General features: G+C 45.3%; 1 protein-coding gene across 2 annotated transcripts; it reads right to left on the bottom strand.

Moving 5' to 3' along the window:
• Positions 1–5,930: 5,930 nt before the first annotated feature.
• Positions 5,931–12,221, bottom strand: MED10 (mediator complex subunit 10). Of its 2 annotated transcripts, none has more exons than XM_007961166.3 (4): positions 12,005–12,221; positions 10,799–10,882; positions 8,000–8,102; positions 5,931–6,371 (listed from the first exon to the last, which is right to left on the bottom strand). In XM_007961166.3, exons 1-4 carry the CDS (start codon positions 12,124–12,126, stop codon positions 6,273–6,275), a joined length of 408 nt encoding a protein of 135 aa, XP_007959357.1. In that variant the 5' UTR covers positions 12,127–12,221; the 3' UTR covers positions 5,931–6,272. The 2 variants fall into 2 exon arrangements, with proteins under 2 accessions (XP_007959357.1, XP_037844625.2); XM_037988697.2 differs by lacking the exon at positions 12,005–12,221 and adding an exon at positions 11,591–11,972.
• Positions 12,222–15,833: the final 3,612 nt, after the last annotated feature.

Here is a 15,833-nt window from a genome sequence, read left to right as displayed (position 1 = left end):
TCTGTGTTTGCCATGCACTTACCAAAAACAAACAGCCCAGTATGTGTGTGGTTTTGAAACTGTATGTGTATAAATGACAAGCTGGAGCTTGTGTCTGTGTCTTCCGCAGAGAACCTGTACTTACCAGCTCAGGAACGGGGCACTGACCTCCACCTGGGAAATGAGGAAATTCAAGTCTTCCTCTGGGAGAGCATCCTCAGGGGCTTCCTGTGACACTGCTGGGGACACAGAAATCCCCCCATGCCTCCTGCCAGCGGCCACCTATGCACACACCACTCCTGCCCCATGGTCTGGTGGTCCTGCACACTGCAGCTCGTCCTACCCTCGGAGGATCTGCACTCCCGGAGTTCTGCTGAAGCGTGGGCATGCCAGGGCCATCTGTAAAAATTCCGGCTTTCTCAGCTGGGTGACTCCCACTGCCACCCACAGTATTTCTTCCTTATCACCAAGTCATGTCATTTGTTTCCTTTTTGTGTCATTTAGTTATTTTTCTTCCAAGAAACAGAAGAGAACCTTATGGTACAATGAAGAAGACACACACTGCCTCTGGTTCTTGAAACACCCAGACTTACTTGTGTTATAGAATTTGAGGAATTTGAGGTCAAATGCATCCATCAGTTTGCTCATTCATTTGTTTAATAATTGATATGTACCCATGACGTCTCAGTCACTGTGAGAAGTCCAGGGTACAGTAGTGGACAAGGCTGGTGTTGTCCAGGCTCTTAAGGAGATTATAGTCTTGAAGGTCAGACACTTCCTCCGTAACTCTGAGAGTTACCTTTGATACTTACCGGATGTCAAAGGAGAGTTTGACAAACCCACCAGTCCTGGTCTGAGGTGTCAGAGAAGGTGAGATAACACAAATGACTTTTACACTGCAACCTGAAAGGTAGGCACAGGTGAGCCAGGTAAAGAGATGAGCTATGTGGAGGTGTGGTGGACCGGGAGGATGAAATACGAGTATGACTGGAGTGAAAATACATACATATATACATAAAAACAAGGAAATAGGATACTTAGGAGACTTAGCGATGGCAATGATACCAGGGCAGAGGAAGAGGGAGGGACAGAAAGGAGGCAAAGATGATATGACCAGATAAAAGTTCATGCCACTTTCTAAGGCAGACACAGAGAGAGACCTGGGTGGGAAAGGTATCTGTGTAATTTTAGAGACACTGAGTTTGAGGTTCCTGGGGAATAACAGAGAGGAAAAAAAAAAAATGGAAGCTGGGTTACAGAAGTGTAGGGCTCATGTAGGCTGGGCTATAAACCTGGAATCTCAGCACAGGATGGTAACTGGTGCCAGGGGATGAGCTTGCCCAGGGAGAGGGTGGGTAAGGAAAGATGCCTCGAGGAACCCAACCCTGAACCTCTGCTGGAACATGCTGTTTAGAAGTCAAGGAAAGAGAGGGCTCTCTGGAAGCTGTGCTGCTTGGAATGGCGCCTAGATTTAGCATTTTAATAAGCTATGTGGTGGTTCTGCCACGAGTAGGCAGAAGTCTGCCATGGAGAAACCCATTCAGAGAGAGTTTGGACAAAGTCGACTCTCAGCTAATGTTGATTGAACAAACATGTTTTGTCATTACATATTTGTCCGTCTTTCTGTATCAAAGGATACAGATCTTCATTCATTCACTCATTCATTCATTCATGTCAGTCACAGAGTAGTTATCCAGCAAATGGATAAAGCATGATTTATCTAAGCCATTGTTAATGGACATTCAAGTTATTGCCTTGTTTCCTTTATAAACGATGCAAAAATTAACACCTGCCTGTTCTTCTGCTGCGTTATTTTTCTTATTTGGGAAAGAGCTCTGCAGAGCAGTTATTAAGTTCCTTGTGATATGTAATAATAAGTATTACAACTGGGCTCGGTGGCTCACACTTAGAACCTCAGCACTTTGGGAGGCCAAGGAGGGAGGATCACTTGAGGCCAGGAGATTGAGGCTAGCCTGGGCAATACAGTGAGACCTCATCTTTACAAATGAAAATAAAAAACATTAGCTGGGCATGGTAGTGCACACCTATAGTCCTAGCTACTCAGGAGGCCGAGGTGGGAGGATCCCTTGAGCCCAGAAATTCAAGATTACAGTGAGCTATGATTGTACCACTGCACTCCAACCTGGGCCAGAGTGAGCTCTACTAAAAAAAATTTTAAAAAAGGATCTTTCTTAGCGTTTTTGCCTTTTGAGTTTATAGTGTTTTTAGCCTTATGTTATTTATTTTTTTCTAACAAATATATAGCCAAATGTATCGATCTTTTCCTTTGTAAGTTCTTAGGTTTGTGGTACATTTTAAAAGTTTAATAAGTGGTACATCTGCCACCTAATGTCATCTGAGTCTTGACAGGACCAAGAACTGTATATTCTGTCAAACTCCCCTAGGGCAATGGCACCTCTTTTGCTTGCACAGATGGGTTACTTCTGTGCAGGTGAGGGCAGGAAACAGAGCAGGCTCGCCTGGCTACACAGGGTAAGCATGTGACCTCGTTTGTAGCCAGCGCCTGTATTGTCACTGACTGTAGAAATATTTTAATGAGGCATTCATACATATTTGATAGGATTCAAAAAATGGAAATAAAAAAGGAACACAGAAAACTGACAAACTATTCAGTGACATTACTGATATTCCCCAAAGATGAGCACTTCCCCTCGTAACTAACTAACACCTGGTTATTTCAGGACTTGCGCGCAATAGAGACAGGAGGTATCACAATTCTAATCAAGTGTAACTCCAATAGCTCAACTTCCAGGAATTTACCCTAAATAATAATTGAACAAGTGGAAGATGTATGGTCAAATATACTAACTTCATATTAGTGAAGAACTGTGAAACACACAGGTACCCAACTGGAGCTGATGAACTAAGCCCAGGAGAGTCACAGGGTCTTGTGACGTGGTAGGCACAGGCCCAGCTCTCTCACTCGTTAGCTGGATGACCTGAGCAGGCGCCTCAGGTCCCTCATCTGTAAACCTCACTGGTTTACTGTGGGAATTGAGGCAATGCATAGAAAGTGCTTAAGCTGTGTCCAGCATGTAAATAACCACACGTCTGCTGTTAACATATTAATGGAACGCTAAATATTAAAATTATGTGGGAGGAAGTTTATTGAGTTGCCCAGATTTCATGGCATCCTGTTAAAAGAATAAAGGTTACCAACTCATGTGCATAGTAATAATTCCACATCTAGCTGTTCAGTGTGTGTGCGCATCTGTGCAAGAGAAGGATATCAAATGGATGAAAATCACAATAACAACAATTTGGGCAGAAATATAGAGATTTTCGTAGTTATATTTTTCAGTTTTCTGTAATGAACACTTCTGACTGTACACCCAAAAAGGTAAAGAATATTCTAGCTCTGGGTAAAGGTGGGGCTTAATTTTTGCTTTTTCATTCTGACCCACAGAGGCAGCACAGATTATCTAAACAGTGATACAGGTTCAGGCCCTGTTTGAATCCGTACCTGCCGCGTGGTGGTCAGTGGTGTCCTTGGGCATAACAGAAATCAGCGGGCCCTGGGGCTGTTCGCCTGATCTGTGTCTGGAGGAAGAAAGGGGTGGGGAAGAGATCAGAAGCAAAGCAGGGATTGGAACGAACTGCGGGGCAGGGGTGATGTGAACAAGCTGATTCAAATTGTTGATACCGCCCCAGGATGGCTCTCGCAATCATTCTTTTAACCAAAACGAGGTCTCTGAGAGGAAGGGATGAAGGGCCAGCCAGGTGTGTGCACCTGAACCCAAACTCCTCCAGGTGGATGGCCCTGTAAGGCAGTGCCAGACAGTCACAGCATGCCTCGCCGAGTATCAGATGCGGCCGGGAACCCTCCAGCGCTCTCGCACTGACATGAATTGAGAGTTAAGCAGATTCCTCAGCAATTCAGGATTTGAAAGTGATGGGCACTTGTGACTAACAGTAATGGTAGGTGGGGTGGAAAAACGAGACCTTCCCATGAACTTAGGGGGCATGTGGCCTGTCACAGCATCGAAAGGTTTCAGCACCTATTAATTCCCTGGTGACCCACTGTGGTGGTGTCATCAGACACATTGATGAGAGTTAGGAGTTCCAAGGCAGTGCATCCATATACCCAAACTTTCACTCAAAAAGACTGCTGAATATTCCAGAATAATGTGTGACAGTTACACCTGCCCCCGCTGGGCCTAGGTCAGCAGACTCATCACGCTGTGGGGCTATCACTGGCTGCATCTCTAGCTGAGTCACCCTCTCTTCCCGAGGCTCAGACGTCAGGATTAAAACAGCCTGATGCCACCCAAATAACTCAGTCCCAGGATATGTAGAACAGCCGCCACTACTGGCTCATCCTCCATGTTTCAGAGCCCAGGAAGAGGGAACTGTGGACACGCCGGACCCACCAGGAACCAGCACAGAGGGAGAGGAAGCTGCAGGGCTTTGGACACATTACGTAAGCCCTGATGCCCAGCATCGACATCGGTAATGTAAAGCAAGCCAGACCTCACGGGGCGGGGCCAGGCGAGTTGATGCAGATGACGTGTGTGGGAAGAGCCCAGTGAGCCGCGTGCCCACACGGCCCTCGTGCAGCAGCCAGCAGTCAGCATCCTGATGCCGGAAAAACAAGGCGGAACAGGGACTGCAGGCACCCGAACCTGCCAGACAGGGGACTCCCCTACTCTAGCAGAAATTCTTCCCCTTGGTAGGGGTAGGAGTCCTTTTCTGGCACTGTTTCGGAGAGAACAGAACTGCTAACGAGGGACCAACTTCCTAAGGGGCCTGGCCCCTGAATACAACCCTCCTGGGGAGTATTCTGGACTGAGGTGCATCCCCCCGAAACTTCAGTGTCAAAGCCCTAAACTCAGGACCTGAGACTGCAACTGTATTTGGAGACAGGGTCTTCAAAGAAGTTAAGTTAAAAACGGGTCCTTTGGGCGGGTCCTAATACCATCTAACTGGTGTTCTTAGATTCTAAAGAGGTTAGGACACACAGAAGAGACACCGGGGCTGTGACGCACACAGAGGAACAACCACTGAGGACAAAGCGAGCAGGTCTGCAAGCCAGGGAGGCCTTGGGGAAACCCACTCTGCAGGCACCGTGAGCTTGCACTTCCAGCCTCCAGAACTGTGGGAAAATACATGTTTGTTGTTAAAACCACCCAGAATGTGGTATTTTATTCTGGCAGCCCTGGCTAGGATCAAAGCTGGTTCAGGATCATTCATAGGAGGCAAATTAATGCAGATTCCTAGGGCCCATCCTAAAGCCTGCGGCTAAATAGGTCTGAACTGGGGCCCTATCTTACAAACAAGCCTGCCCAGACCATTTGGACACAGGCCTCACTAGGGCATCAACTCCAAGGGTGGCCCACAGACCACAGAAACAGCGCCACCTGCAGTTCATGAGAAATGCAGTTTGCAAGGCCCACCGGACCTGTGAATCCCAACCTGCAGGGTCACAGAATCCCCTCGGGATCTGTAAGCACACTTTGAAGCTGAAACACAGCCCTGCAGGACGCCTTTCAGAGTGTCAATAAATTGGTGTTCTATGGCCCCTAGGAAAGGGGTTGTAAAAAAAAACCGGAATACAGCATTTTGCTTTAGCTTTGCCTTCCTAAATGCCCAGAGAACAAATTTTCTTATGAATATCACCAACCCTCTGGGAAAGTAATAATTAACTGTTTACAAGACACATTGTACTATATTATAAAAATATTACAAAAATAATTACATGGAATAAGCCACATAGTTTATTATACGCATGTCTAATTGAAATCCACGAAAAGTTACATTCAAAACATTCTTTATGCACTATACTTGAAAATGTAAAATATAATACCAATTTAAGTACTTTCCCACATTAAACCAATTTTTCTTTTTCTAAAAAAATTTTTCCTAGTCGTTTTAGCTTTCTGACACCATAATAAAATAGAACAGAAAGAGTACATTAAAAGAAAAACATTAGGTAGAATGTTGTAAAACTTTTAATTTACCCATCATATTTAACATTTCCAAGCCTATTTTCCTGCACCTCATTTGCCCACAGAGAGAATGATCCCCGCAGTGACGAGGGGTCAGCACTCTGAGAGCCAGCTGACACCGGACAAGCTGCTGGAACAGCTGGGGCACAGCTCCGCCTCTCCTCCAGCCCCTCCGTCCCATGAGGCCAAACAAGGAGGCCAGAGGGGCTGAGGGATGTGTCCAGGGCCCAGTCCCACATCAGCAGGAAGGTGGCATCAGTGCTCGTAGTCCCAGCCTCACGCCACATTGCAGTCATGGGGGATCTTCACACAGGGAGGGTGAGCTGGTTAAGAAGGCAGGTGATCCTCCCCCCGGATGCTTCGATACTTAGCCATGTCTTCCGGAAATACTTTAGAAAGTTCTTGAATCAACAGGCTTTTAAATTTCTACAAAGAAAACACATTATCAAAGGAGCTCTTCACATCAACACTCCAATAACTATTTAAAATATGCCTTTTGGAAGTTTAAACACATGGTCACTAAGCAATACAGGGCCACGGGACCGACCTGAGACTTCCACTGATCTCAAAGAGGAAATGACACCAATGGCAACATACGCAAAAGGAAGCGACACTACACAGCCCCGTCCCTTGTGGCCCAGTGGCTGTGTTCACATGGAGAGAGACGCTTCTGCTGGCAAATATAATTCTCACTCAGCTTTGCCAAGCGAAACAGAACAATCAAAACCATTGGCCCTTTCTATTGATAAGGAGTGCACTAGGCTCTGAAGGTGACACTGGACTCAACAACTCCTCAATCCCAAATGGACAAAACAGAGATGAGGCTGTGGGCACCGTAAGAACAACTATGACAAAACACCACTTCTGATGTGTGCTGTTTACCACCAGGAGGGGATCACCTGGATGGGATTCTGGAAGGCCTGTGACCTGCCTGTGACTAGGCAGGTCTCCTTCTGACAGCTCCTCCCCTTGCTCCTCCACTCGGCCAGAGCACCAAGAGGCCACTGTGTGACCATCCCTGCCTGCGCACATTAGCCATGGCTGAGCACATGTGTCCTAGTCTGGCATCAGTGGGAACAGAACACTCATGACCTCTGTGATCCTGGAGCTCAAGCTGCTGACAGAGGAGACAGAACAAACAGAAAAAGCAAAATTAAAAGGTAAATCTTGACCAGCATTCTCAAGGAAAGAAGCTTTAGAAAAGGCTGGTCCCAAAGGCCTCTTTGAGGAGTTGAAATCATCTGAGACTGGAAGGATAGAGTCGCCTGTGCAAAGAGAACATGGAAGAGCTCCAGGCAGAGAAAATGGCAGGAGAAAAGAACACAAATGAAAGGGTTGGATGTATTCCAGAACCAAAAACTAGGCCGGCGTGGATGGCCGGGAGGAGGAAGGGGCACGTGGTGTGAGCCGGGAGGAGAGGCAGGCAGGGGTCCCTGCCACACATGGCAACAGTCGCATGGCGCCAACAGAAATGAGTGGCCGCTAAGTCCAAATAAACAAAACACCAATTTGAACTACATTTGAGTCAATTTAAGAAAAAATTATATATTAATGTTCAAGTACAGAGAGTTCTCTACATCTCATCAAGGCAAAGAAAAACTAAGTGATCTGGAGAATTTCATGACAGTGAATATGGTAAAAAGAAGTTTGGAGGTCAGAAGCTAGACAAAGAGAAAAATCAATATTCAAGAATCCTCTAAACCAAAGAACCACGACTACAGAGAAAGCCTTCAACAGTAGGAATTACTACAGAAATACAAAGTATCAATGCAATAAAAGTGCGTCTTAAAAAAATGAAAATGATCACAGCCAGTGAGAACTACCAATCACAAAAATTACCCTGGATTTTCTTAAGATTAGTGTATGCTTTTTATGCTATTACACAGCTGATATCTAATTTTACTTACTGCCTATTACACAATTCAGAAATCTCAATGTGTAAAGTTATGGAAGTCAATATTCTAGCAAGTATGGAAAAAAATGAGTCTCTTAACCACATTTCACTGAGAAGGCATCTCTTCCCAGTGTATTTCTGACACTCCTTAGAGTCTTACCTTCATGGTGTCGATCTTGCCTTTAACTTGCTCATTTTTAGCTAGAGCCCTCTCCAGGCACTCTTTGGTATAGAGCTGGGGGTTTCGACCTTGATCTATATATCTGGAAACATGATACATTTCAATTAGCATTCCCATGACTGACACCTATTCTCACAGCTTTCTGAAAGATATGGGGAAAAAAGGTCAGGTATATATAAGTGCACATGGCCTTGTTTAGTCAAAACTGAGTGTAGGAACCAGGGGAATTAAGATTCCCTCATTTACACAAGTATAGATAATCTGATTTCATTACTTCTGATAATATGAACAGCTCATAAAATCAAGTAATGATCACTTATAAACCCAAGCACGCTTCACAAGCCATACCACTTTACATTTGTTTGCACTTTTCAAAATCCGTTCATGCTATTTATTACCTTTTTGCTCCTTAGAGCAGCTTGTATGGTAAGGCAACTCTTGACAAAAGAAAAAACTAAATGAGATCCAGGGGTTCGGGCCTGGGTGACACAGGAGGACCCTGCTATGATGCAGCCTCCACTCTAGGTCAGCCCCGCTGCTTGGCAAAGCCCCTCCTCCTCTGTGGAGGAGCTTCAGGGGAAAGGAAAGCAGAACTACAAGCACAAGAGCCCCAGCCCTGACGGCCCCAAGATCATTTTACAAACCATTCCACTGCTTTCAAAAGAAGAGGAGGCTTGATATACCACTTTACTAAATACACCTAAGTAACTTGAATATAACAGAGACATTCTGGCCAATTATTTCTAAACAGTATAAAACTTACTTAGAATTTTTGACACTTCCCCCAGATATTATCTTCAGTATCCTGAAGATTTAATTAAACATACTGCCTAGATCAATATCTATATTTTACCAAGAGCAGGCCACCTGCCTACTTCTGTACCCTAAAGAAATCCTTATCATTCAACTAAATTGAATCATTCATTATTTAAAAAACAAAAACTGAAAACTAACTCTACTTTCATTTTTTATAATTGAGGCCAAAAATACATAATTACTTCAGAACAAAGATATCATTAGGTTATTACTAATGGTATAAAAAGTAGCCTTGATAGATAGCAAAAGATAAAAACATCACAAGTTCTAGAAATTCTATTTCATTTCAGTGTTTTTGAAATAATGTAATGTGGCAAAATTACGGTTAATTCTAAACAAAACCTATCCATTTCTCAAGAAAAACCTGACAGGCTCACAGAATAAGGTTAACCATGTCAGCTGACGATTGTTTCTTCAACAGCATGGACATCCTGCTCAGACTTGGTTCTTTGGAGACCCAAGGGTGAACCCACTCCTGCCCACACACACAGTCCTGGAGATAAAGGCCAAGCTCCTTTCATCTTAGCTAAAGACACAGTTGGTGTATATGAAAATGTACATGCTGCAAAGGCCACTGGGACCTGGAAATTCCTTCCACATTGGGTAGACATCGACCATCGATTTGCAGATAAACTCCCAGCATCTGCTCTGTATTAGGGCTCACTGGCATACTCTTCCTGATACCCCAGGTCAATCTCATCCATACCCGTGCCTAGCACTTCCCTCTGCCCTTAAGCAATCTGTTCACATCCGTCTCCATTTGCTCTGCTTCAGAAGACACAGTAGTTACTTGCCACTTGTCACTATATGCATCCCCTGCACTCATAATCAGAAGAGCACAAAAGAGGACGCTCTGTATTCCTGGACTCAGAAAGCCAAAGCCAAGAGTCTGGAGCTGTCTCAGGTGCAAGACCTTCAACCCACCCGAAGTCAGAGACCTCAGTGGTGAACACTGAGCACAGGTAAGGAACACGTGGCAAAGTCATCTGCAGGTGAACAGAAGATCAGAGACCAAGAACACTACCTGTGTCCTGTCTTTGTAGGCACTATAGCTAGAACTTGTATCTGACCTTTTGGGATGGAAAACAACCATAACTCTTTCCCTTTACGGCTCAAGGAAATCTAGTGATTTACATTTGCAGTTGTGCTGCAAGAAATACTAGAATGTTCTTGCTGTTCCAAGCCAGCACCATCAAGGAGAGGCTGCTCTGCACTGGTCAAGGAAGTATGAGTCCGGGGGTTTTGTCTTAACTCTGACACTTACTAGGTAAACAACCTATTGCAGTTACTTATCAGCTCCTTCACGTGTGAAATCAGATGTGACCAAATCAATGTGATAAAACCTGGATTTCAAACACCTAAAAGCTTATTCCTGTATGTGTTCTCAGGACTATTACTAAGATAGGTGCACACAACTCTCCCACAGAAAACAGTGAGCAGCCTCCCCAAACACGCTTAGAATAAAAACCCTTTCTTTCCTCCTTCAACAGAACAGGTATTTTCATCTCTCAGAACCAGCACTCCACGGGCAGTTTGGGAACATCAGACCAGACTGCTTTTCAGGTTGCTTCTGGCTGCCAATTTTTAAAAATGTACAATATAGCCCTTATAAGAATTTTCACCTCTTAAGGAAAAAAGGAAGTTTTGTGGCTGTTCTTCAGCCTAAGCAGGACTTTGAGAACCTATGATGTTTTTCACATATTTAATAAGCTTTTTTTACATGTAACTTTTTTTCAACAACACAATATTAAGGAGATACTTTTTTTAGTTTTGTAATCCCATTAGAACGTTTCCATGAGGGCAGGTATTTTTGTCGATTTTTTTTCCACTGGCACACCCCCAGCACCCAGGCTGTGCCTACCACACAGCAGGCACTCAAATGTCAGTGATGAAGAAGTCACGATACCACACCACAATTGAACAAGATTTATACCCAAGACTAATACCAAGAATATTACTTACTCAAAAACTTCTAACGGTACAGTAATATCATGAAGCTGCTGTCTGCACTTATCAATATCCTGTAAGCCAGTAACGATAAAATTCCTGGGGGAAAGGCAAAAACACAGGCGTCTGGTTAATTTCACTTGGCAGCACAAGCACCACCCACAGAGCTACCCGGCCAACTGCGGTTCCACACAAGTTCTACTCACACCTGTGCGGGTTACACACGGCTCTCACCTCTGGTTAGCTACAGGATTCCTAGGACACGGTTACAGTTACAAAATACCCTTACATATTTGTGACTTTCCTTCTCAACTAGAAATTTCCAGTAAGGGGGATGGAGAGGGAACCTGGTGAAAAAGATGAACCTTCTCTCCAAAACAACTACCTGCATAAGACTGTGTGTGCGGTTTCCGCGAACACATGGGGCAGCGGACTATACTCAAACGTCTGAGGGAAACAAAGCCATCCTGTCTAGTTTAGCTTCCTCTCCTCTCTGGAGACTTCCTACACAGGCAGATTGGCCTGGCTATTCCCACAGCACTGGGTATGGAACCTCGGCTGCAACATTTTCTATGTCCATGCCCCACTGAAAGCCCTTCTCGAAAGTGCTGTACTTGCATTTGCCTGTTCTCCATCCCAGGGCCTAGCACCATGAGCAGCACAAGGCTGGTGCCAAGAAATAATAATAATAAACGTCTGCAGCTTTTCCCAGCACCACTTCCCCCTGAGTTCCTCCACTGTCAGGCCTATGCAGCAGGTGGCTTCGGAGCCTCACCTTCTGAGGCCTAGTTTAGGGCGCGCACTCACCGCGGAGCCTGCCTCCCTGCGGGGGACAGAACTGAATTCCCAGAAGAGCTCCGGGAGGAAAAGGCTGGGAGGGGGTTACACATCAGAGGGGAGACGCTAGAAAAGAAAGTATGATTCACTTGATAGGGAAACGGAAAATATATCATCTGGCCATGATTACGTCTCCAAAGGGGCCTCAAAGAGGTTCCTCTAACGCAAACTGGGAAGGGGGCGGTTGGCAACAGGCGGCAGCGCGGGCCCCGCCCTCTGATCACAGCCAGGAAAGGCGCCCCGGGCTCCGAGACCAGACCAGAGGGCTGGCGCGGCAGGAGCAGCGGTCAGGCACGGCTCTGGCTCCCTAGATCCCCGCTCCCCGAGCACATGCTGCCGGGCCAGGCCCTGGGGAGACGCCGGCAACCTCGGGCCGCCACTCACAGCTTCTGGTTGAGCCCGGCCTGGCTGCTAGGCTGGAAGTCACTGACGATGATGCCGAGCTGCCGAATGTTCTCCACGAACTTCTCCAGGTGCTCCTCTAGGTGGTCAAACTTCTCCGCCATCGCCTCGGCGCGACCCCCGCCCACAGACCCTCAGCCCGCTGCGCCGCAGGCGGGCTCTGCGCTCCCACTTCCTGCTTCCGTCCGGACAGATACGACTTCCGTTTCCTCTGGGGGGCGCGCTGGCGAGAGCTTGGGGGCGGAGCCTGATTAGCTGGACGGGCGTGTTGGGGGCGGGGCCTAAGTGCGGGGCGGGGCGGGCTTTCGGAGATGCGGTATGGATTCTGGAGGAGGTTTCGGCGCGTAGTGGGGCGAGTACTAACTGCTTGCACTCACATCGGACCTGTCTCGGTCATGGGAGAAGTTGAAGACTTCGTGCAATGCAGCATCTTCAAGCAACACACGCATGGATGAAAATCCTAAAGTTTGCATGAAGGACCAATAACGGTAGTCTCCCTGCCCCTCTGCCAGAACCCTTGGGATCAGCGCCGGCCTGCCTCCTTTCCTCTGTGTAATCGGCGGCCACTTCCCGTAGCTCTTGCTGCTAACCATGCTTCCCGGACACCTGCTGCCTTCCTAGGTCAGGGTCTCACCTCCTCGGGCCAATTCTGACCAAACAGCACCCTATGGGGTTGCCCTGTCTCTGAAAATAACCTCCCCTGCTTCACAAAGCTTTTAGTAAACTGCTGTTCATCTCATTGAAATTCAGTTTAGATCATTTCACTCTTACGTTTAAGAAACGAAACTTTTCTGCCCGATCTCCTGTGATAGCTGATATCTCCTCCAGCCTATTTGAGTTCCTCAAGTGATTTCTTTTACTGAATGTATTTGTGGCCTGTACTTTTCAGTGCCTAGAAACAGGCAAAGTGAGGGAGCTCCTTTTCTAGATGAATCTCCAGAGCCTCTGTCAGCTGTGACCAGAAATGGAAACCCAGAGAAGGTAAGTGACTTGCCAAACTTATGGAATCAGGGCACTCCAGTTGGTATGATAGGCTGGGCTGACACACAGAAATGTTACATAAAATACTTCTCTCCTGATTTAACAACAATTAACTTTAGGGAATTATAAAACGAGGTGGAGGCTGGGCATAGTGGCTCACGCCTGTAATCCCAGAACTTTGGAAGGCCAAGGCAGATGGGTCACCTGAGGTGAGGAGTTTGAGACCAGCCTGACCAATATGGAGAAACCCTGTCTCTACTAAAAATGCAAAAATTAGTCGGACGTGGTGGCGTGCACCTGTAGTCCCAGCTACTCCGGAGGCTGAGACAGGAGAATTGCTTGAACTCAGGAGGCAGAGGTTGCAGTAAGCCGAGATCATACCACTGCACTCCAGCCTGGGCAACAAAGCAAGACTCAAAAAAAAAAAAAAAGAAAGAAAAAGAAAAGGTGGAAATAAAATACTGGACAAATAAAAAATTTTTTTTTTTTTTTTTTTTTTTTTTTTTTTTTTTTTTTTTTTTGAGGCAGAGTCTCGCTCTGTCGCCCAGGCTGGAGTGCAGTGGCCGGATCTCAGCTCACTGCAAGCTCTGCCTCCCGGGTTCACGCCATTCTCCTGCCTCAGCCTCCCGAGTAGCTGGGACTACAGACACCCGCCACCTCGCCCGGCTAGTTTTTTGTATTTTTTAGTAGAGACAGGGTTTCACCGTGTTAGCCAGGATGGTCTCGATCTCCTGACCTCGTGATCCGCCCGCCTCGGCCTCCCAAAGTGCTGGGATTACAGGCTTGAGCCACCGCGCCCGGCCAACAAATAAAAAATTTTTAAAGTTATTAGGGAGAGGTAGCAACATGGAATGAATAGCCTTTCTCAATTTTATAAGTAAGAAAGAGATAGATAATTGATGAAACTTAGATTTTGGTATTTATTTTAAAAACTTAAGGGTATCTCTTTGCTAGTATATATAATTCCCAAACTAGTAGAGAGGGGGAAGGGAATAAAGAAAACACAATCAACTCAATAGAAGGCAAGAAAAGGAGGGAATAAAGAAGCGAAGAACAAGCATGGAAAATAAAATGCACAAAATAAAGTGCAAAAGTTAAAGGCACACAACTCAATAGCAAAAAAAAAAAAAAACGAAGAAATTTAAAAATGGGCAAAGGACCTAAACAAATACTTCTCAAAAGAAGACATAAAAATGACCAGCGAAAATGCTCAGCATCACATATCATCAGGGAAGTACAAATTAAAAGCATAATGAGATGTCACCTTACACTGTTAGAAGGGCTATAATCAAAAAGACCAAAGATAATGAGTGTCGCAGAAAATGTGGAGGAAAGGGAACCCTTGTACACTGTTGATGGGAATGTAAATTTGTGCAGCCCTTATGGAAAATAGTATGGAAGTTTCCCAAAACTCTAAAAACAGAATTACCATATGATCCAGCGGTCCTACTTCTGAGTACATACTGTGAACCCCGAATATCTGAGACAGGTCTCAGTTAATTTAGAAAGTTTACTTTGCCAAAGTTGAGGACGCATACTCGTGACACAGCCTCAGGAGGTCTGGATGACATGGGCCCAAGGTGGTCAGGGCACAGCTTGGTTTTATACATTTTAGGGAGACATGAGACATAAATCAATATATGTAAGGTATACATTGGTTCTGTCCAGAAAGGCAGGAAAAGTCAAAGCAGGGAGAGGGCTTCCAGGTCACTGGTAGGTGAAAGACAAATAGTTATATTATTTTGAGTTTCTGATTTGCCTTTCCAAAGGAGGCAATCAAATATGCACCTATCTCAGTGAGCAAAGGGATCACTTTGAATAGAATGGGAGGCAGGTTGTCCCTGAGCATTTTCCAGCATGACTTTTCCCTTTAGCTTAGTGATTTGGGAGCCCCAAAATTTATTTTCCTTTCGCAATATGCAAAGCAATTGAAATCACTGTGTCAAAGAGATATCTCTGTTTCTGGAAAGAGGTCCCAATCCAGACCCCAAGAGAGAGTTCTTGGATCTTGTGCAAGAAGGAATTCAGGGTGAGTCCATATAGTAAAGTAAAAGCAAGTGCATTAGTACAATAAAGGAATAAAGAATGGCTGCTCCATAGGCAGAGCAGCCCTGAGGGCTACTGGTTGCACACTGTTTTATGGTTATTTCTTGATTGTATGCCAAACAAGTGGTGGCTTATTTATGCCTCCCCTCTTTAGACCATATAGGGTAACTTCCTGACAGGCCATGGCGTTTGTAAACTGTCACAGCGCTGGTGCGAGTATAGCAGTGAGAACTCGTTGCCATGTTGGTTTTGGTGGGGTTTAACTGGCTTCTTTATGGCAGACTGTTTTGTCAGCAAGGTCTTTAGGGCCTGTATTTGGTGCTGACCTCCTGTCTCATCTTGTGACTTAGAATGCCTGACCATCTGGGAATGCAGCCCAGTAGTTTTCAGCCTTATTTTACCCAGCTCCTATTCAAGATAGAGTTGCTCTAGCAGTTGTCAAAGGCCGCTGACATCTGTACCCCGTAAAAATAGACAATTATTATTTGTTAATTAAAAATAAAATGAAATAAAAGTGTATCATGAACTGCGTTCCCTGCCATTACATATGTGTCTTCCCCACTAAAAACATACTTTAGTGAACATAGTAAATGTTAACAGATTTAACTGTTTGTTCAAAGGATCCACACTCAGATTAGAATCAAATTGGAAGCGTTTTGTTGTTGTTTTAATCTAGCTATGTTGCTTTTCAAAGGCACACCGAAAACAAACTTATAGACAGGTTGAAAATAAAGAGGTAGGATAGAATAATATATGGCAGGCCGCCAAAAGAAAGTTGTTAATG

This window comes from Chlorocebus sabaeus, chromosome 4 (genome assembly GCF_047675955.1).
Source record: "Chlorocebus sabaeus isolate Y175 chromosome 4, mChlSab1.0.hap1, whole genome shotgun sequence".
Lineage (NCBI taxonomy): Eukaryota > Metazoa > Chordata > Mammalia > Primates > Cercopithecidae > Chlorocebus > Chlorocebus sabaeus.
Note: the sequence above shows the minus strand (reverse complement) of the source record. Positions and strands in the feature narration are given on the sequence as shown.

Excerpts from the sequence above, each read along its gene's own strand:
- MED10 (XM_037988697.2), bottom strand. The coding sequence starts at position 11,736 with ATGATATATTTTCCGTTTCCCTATCAAGTGAATCATACTTTCTTTTCT. Across the intron at positions 10,883-11,590 it reads GCAGGGAGGCAGGCTCCGCG|GAATTTTATCGTTACTGGCT; the intron begins GTGAGTGCGCGC and ends CCTTTCCCCCAG. Across the intron at positions 8,103-10,798 it reads GTACCGTTAGAAGTTTTTGA|ATATATAGATCAAGGTCGAA; the intron begins GTAAGTAATATT and ends TCATGTTTCCAG.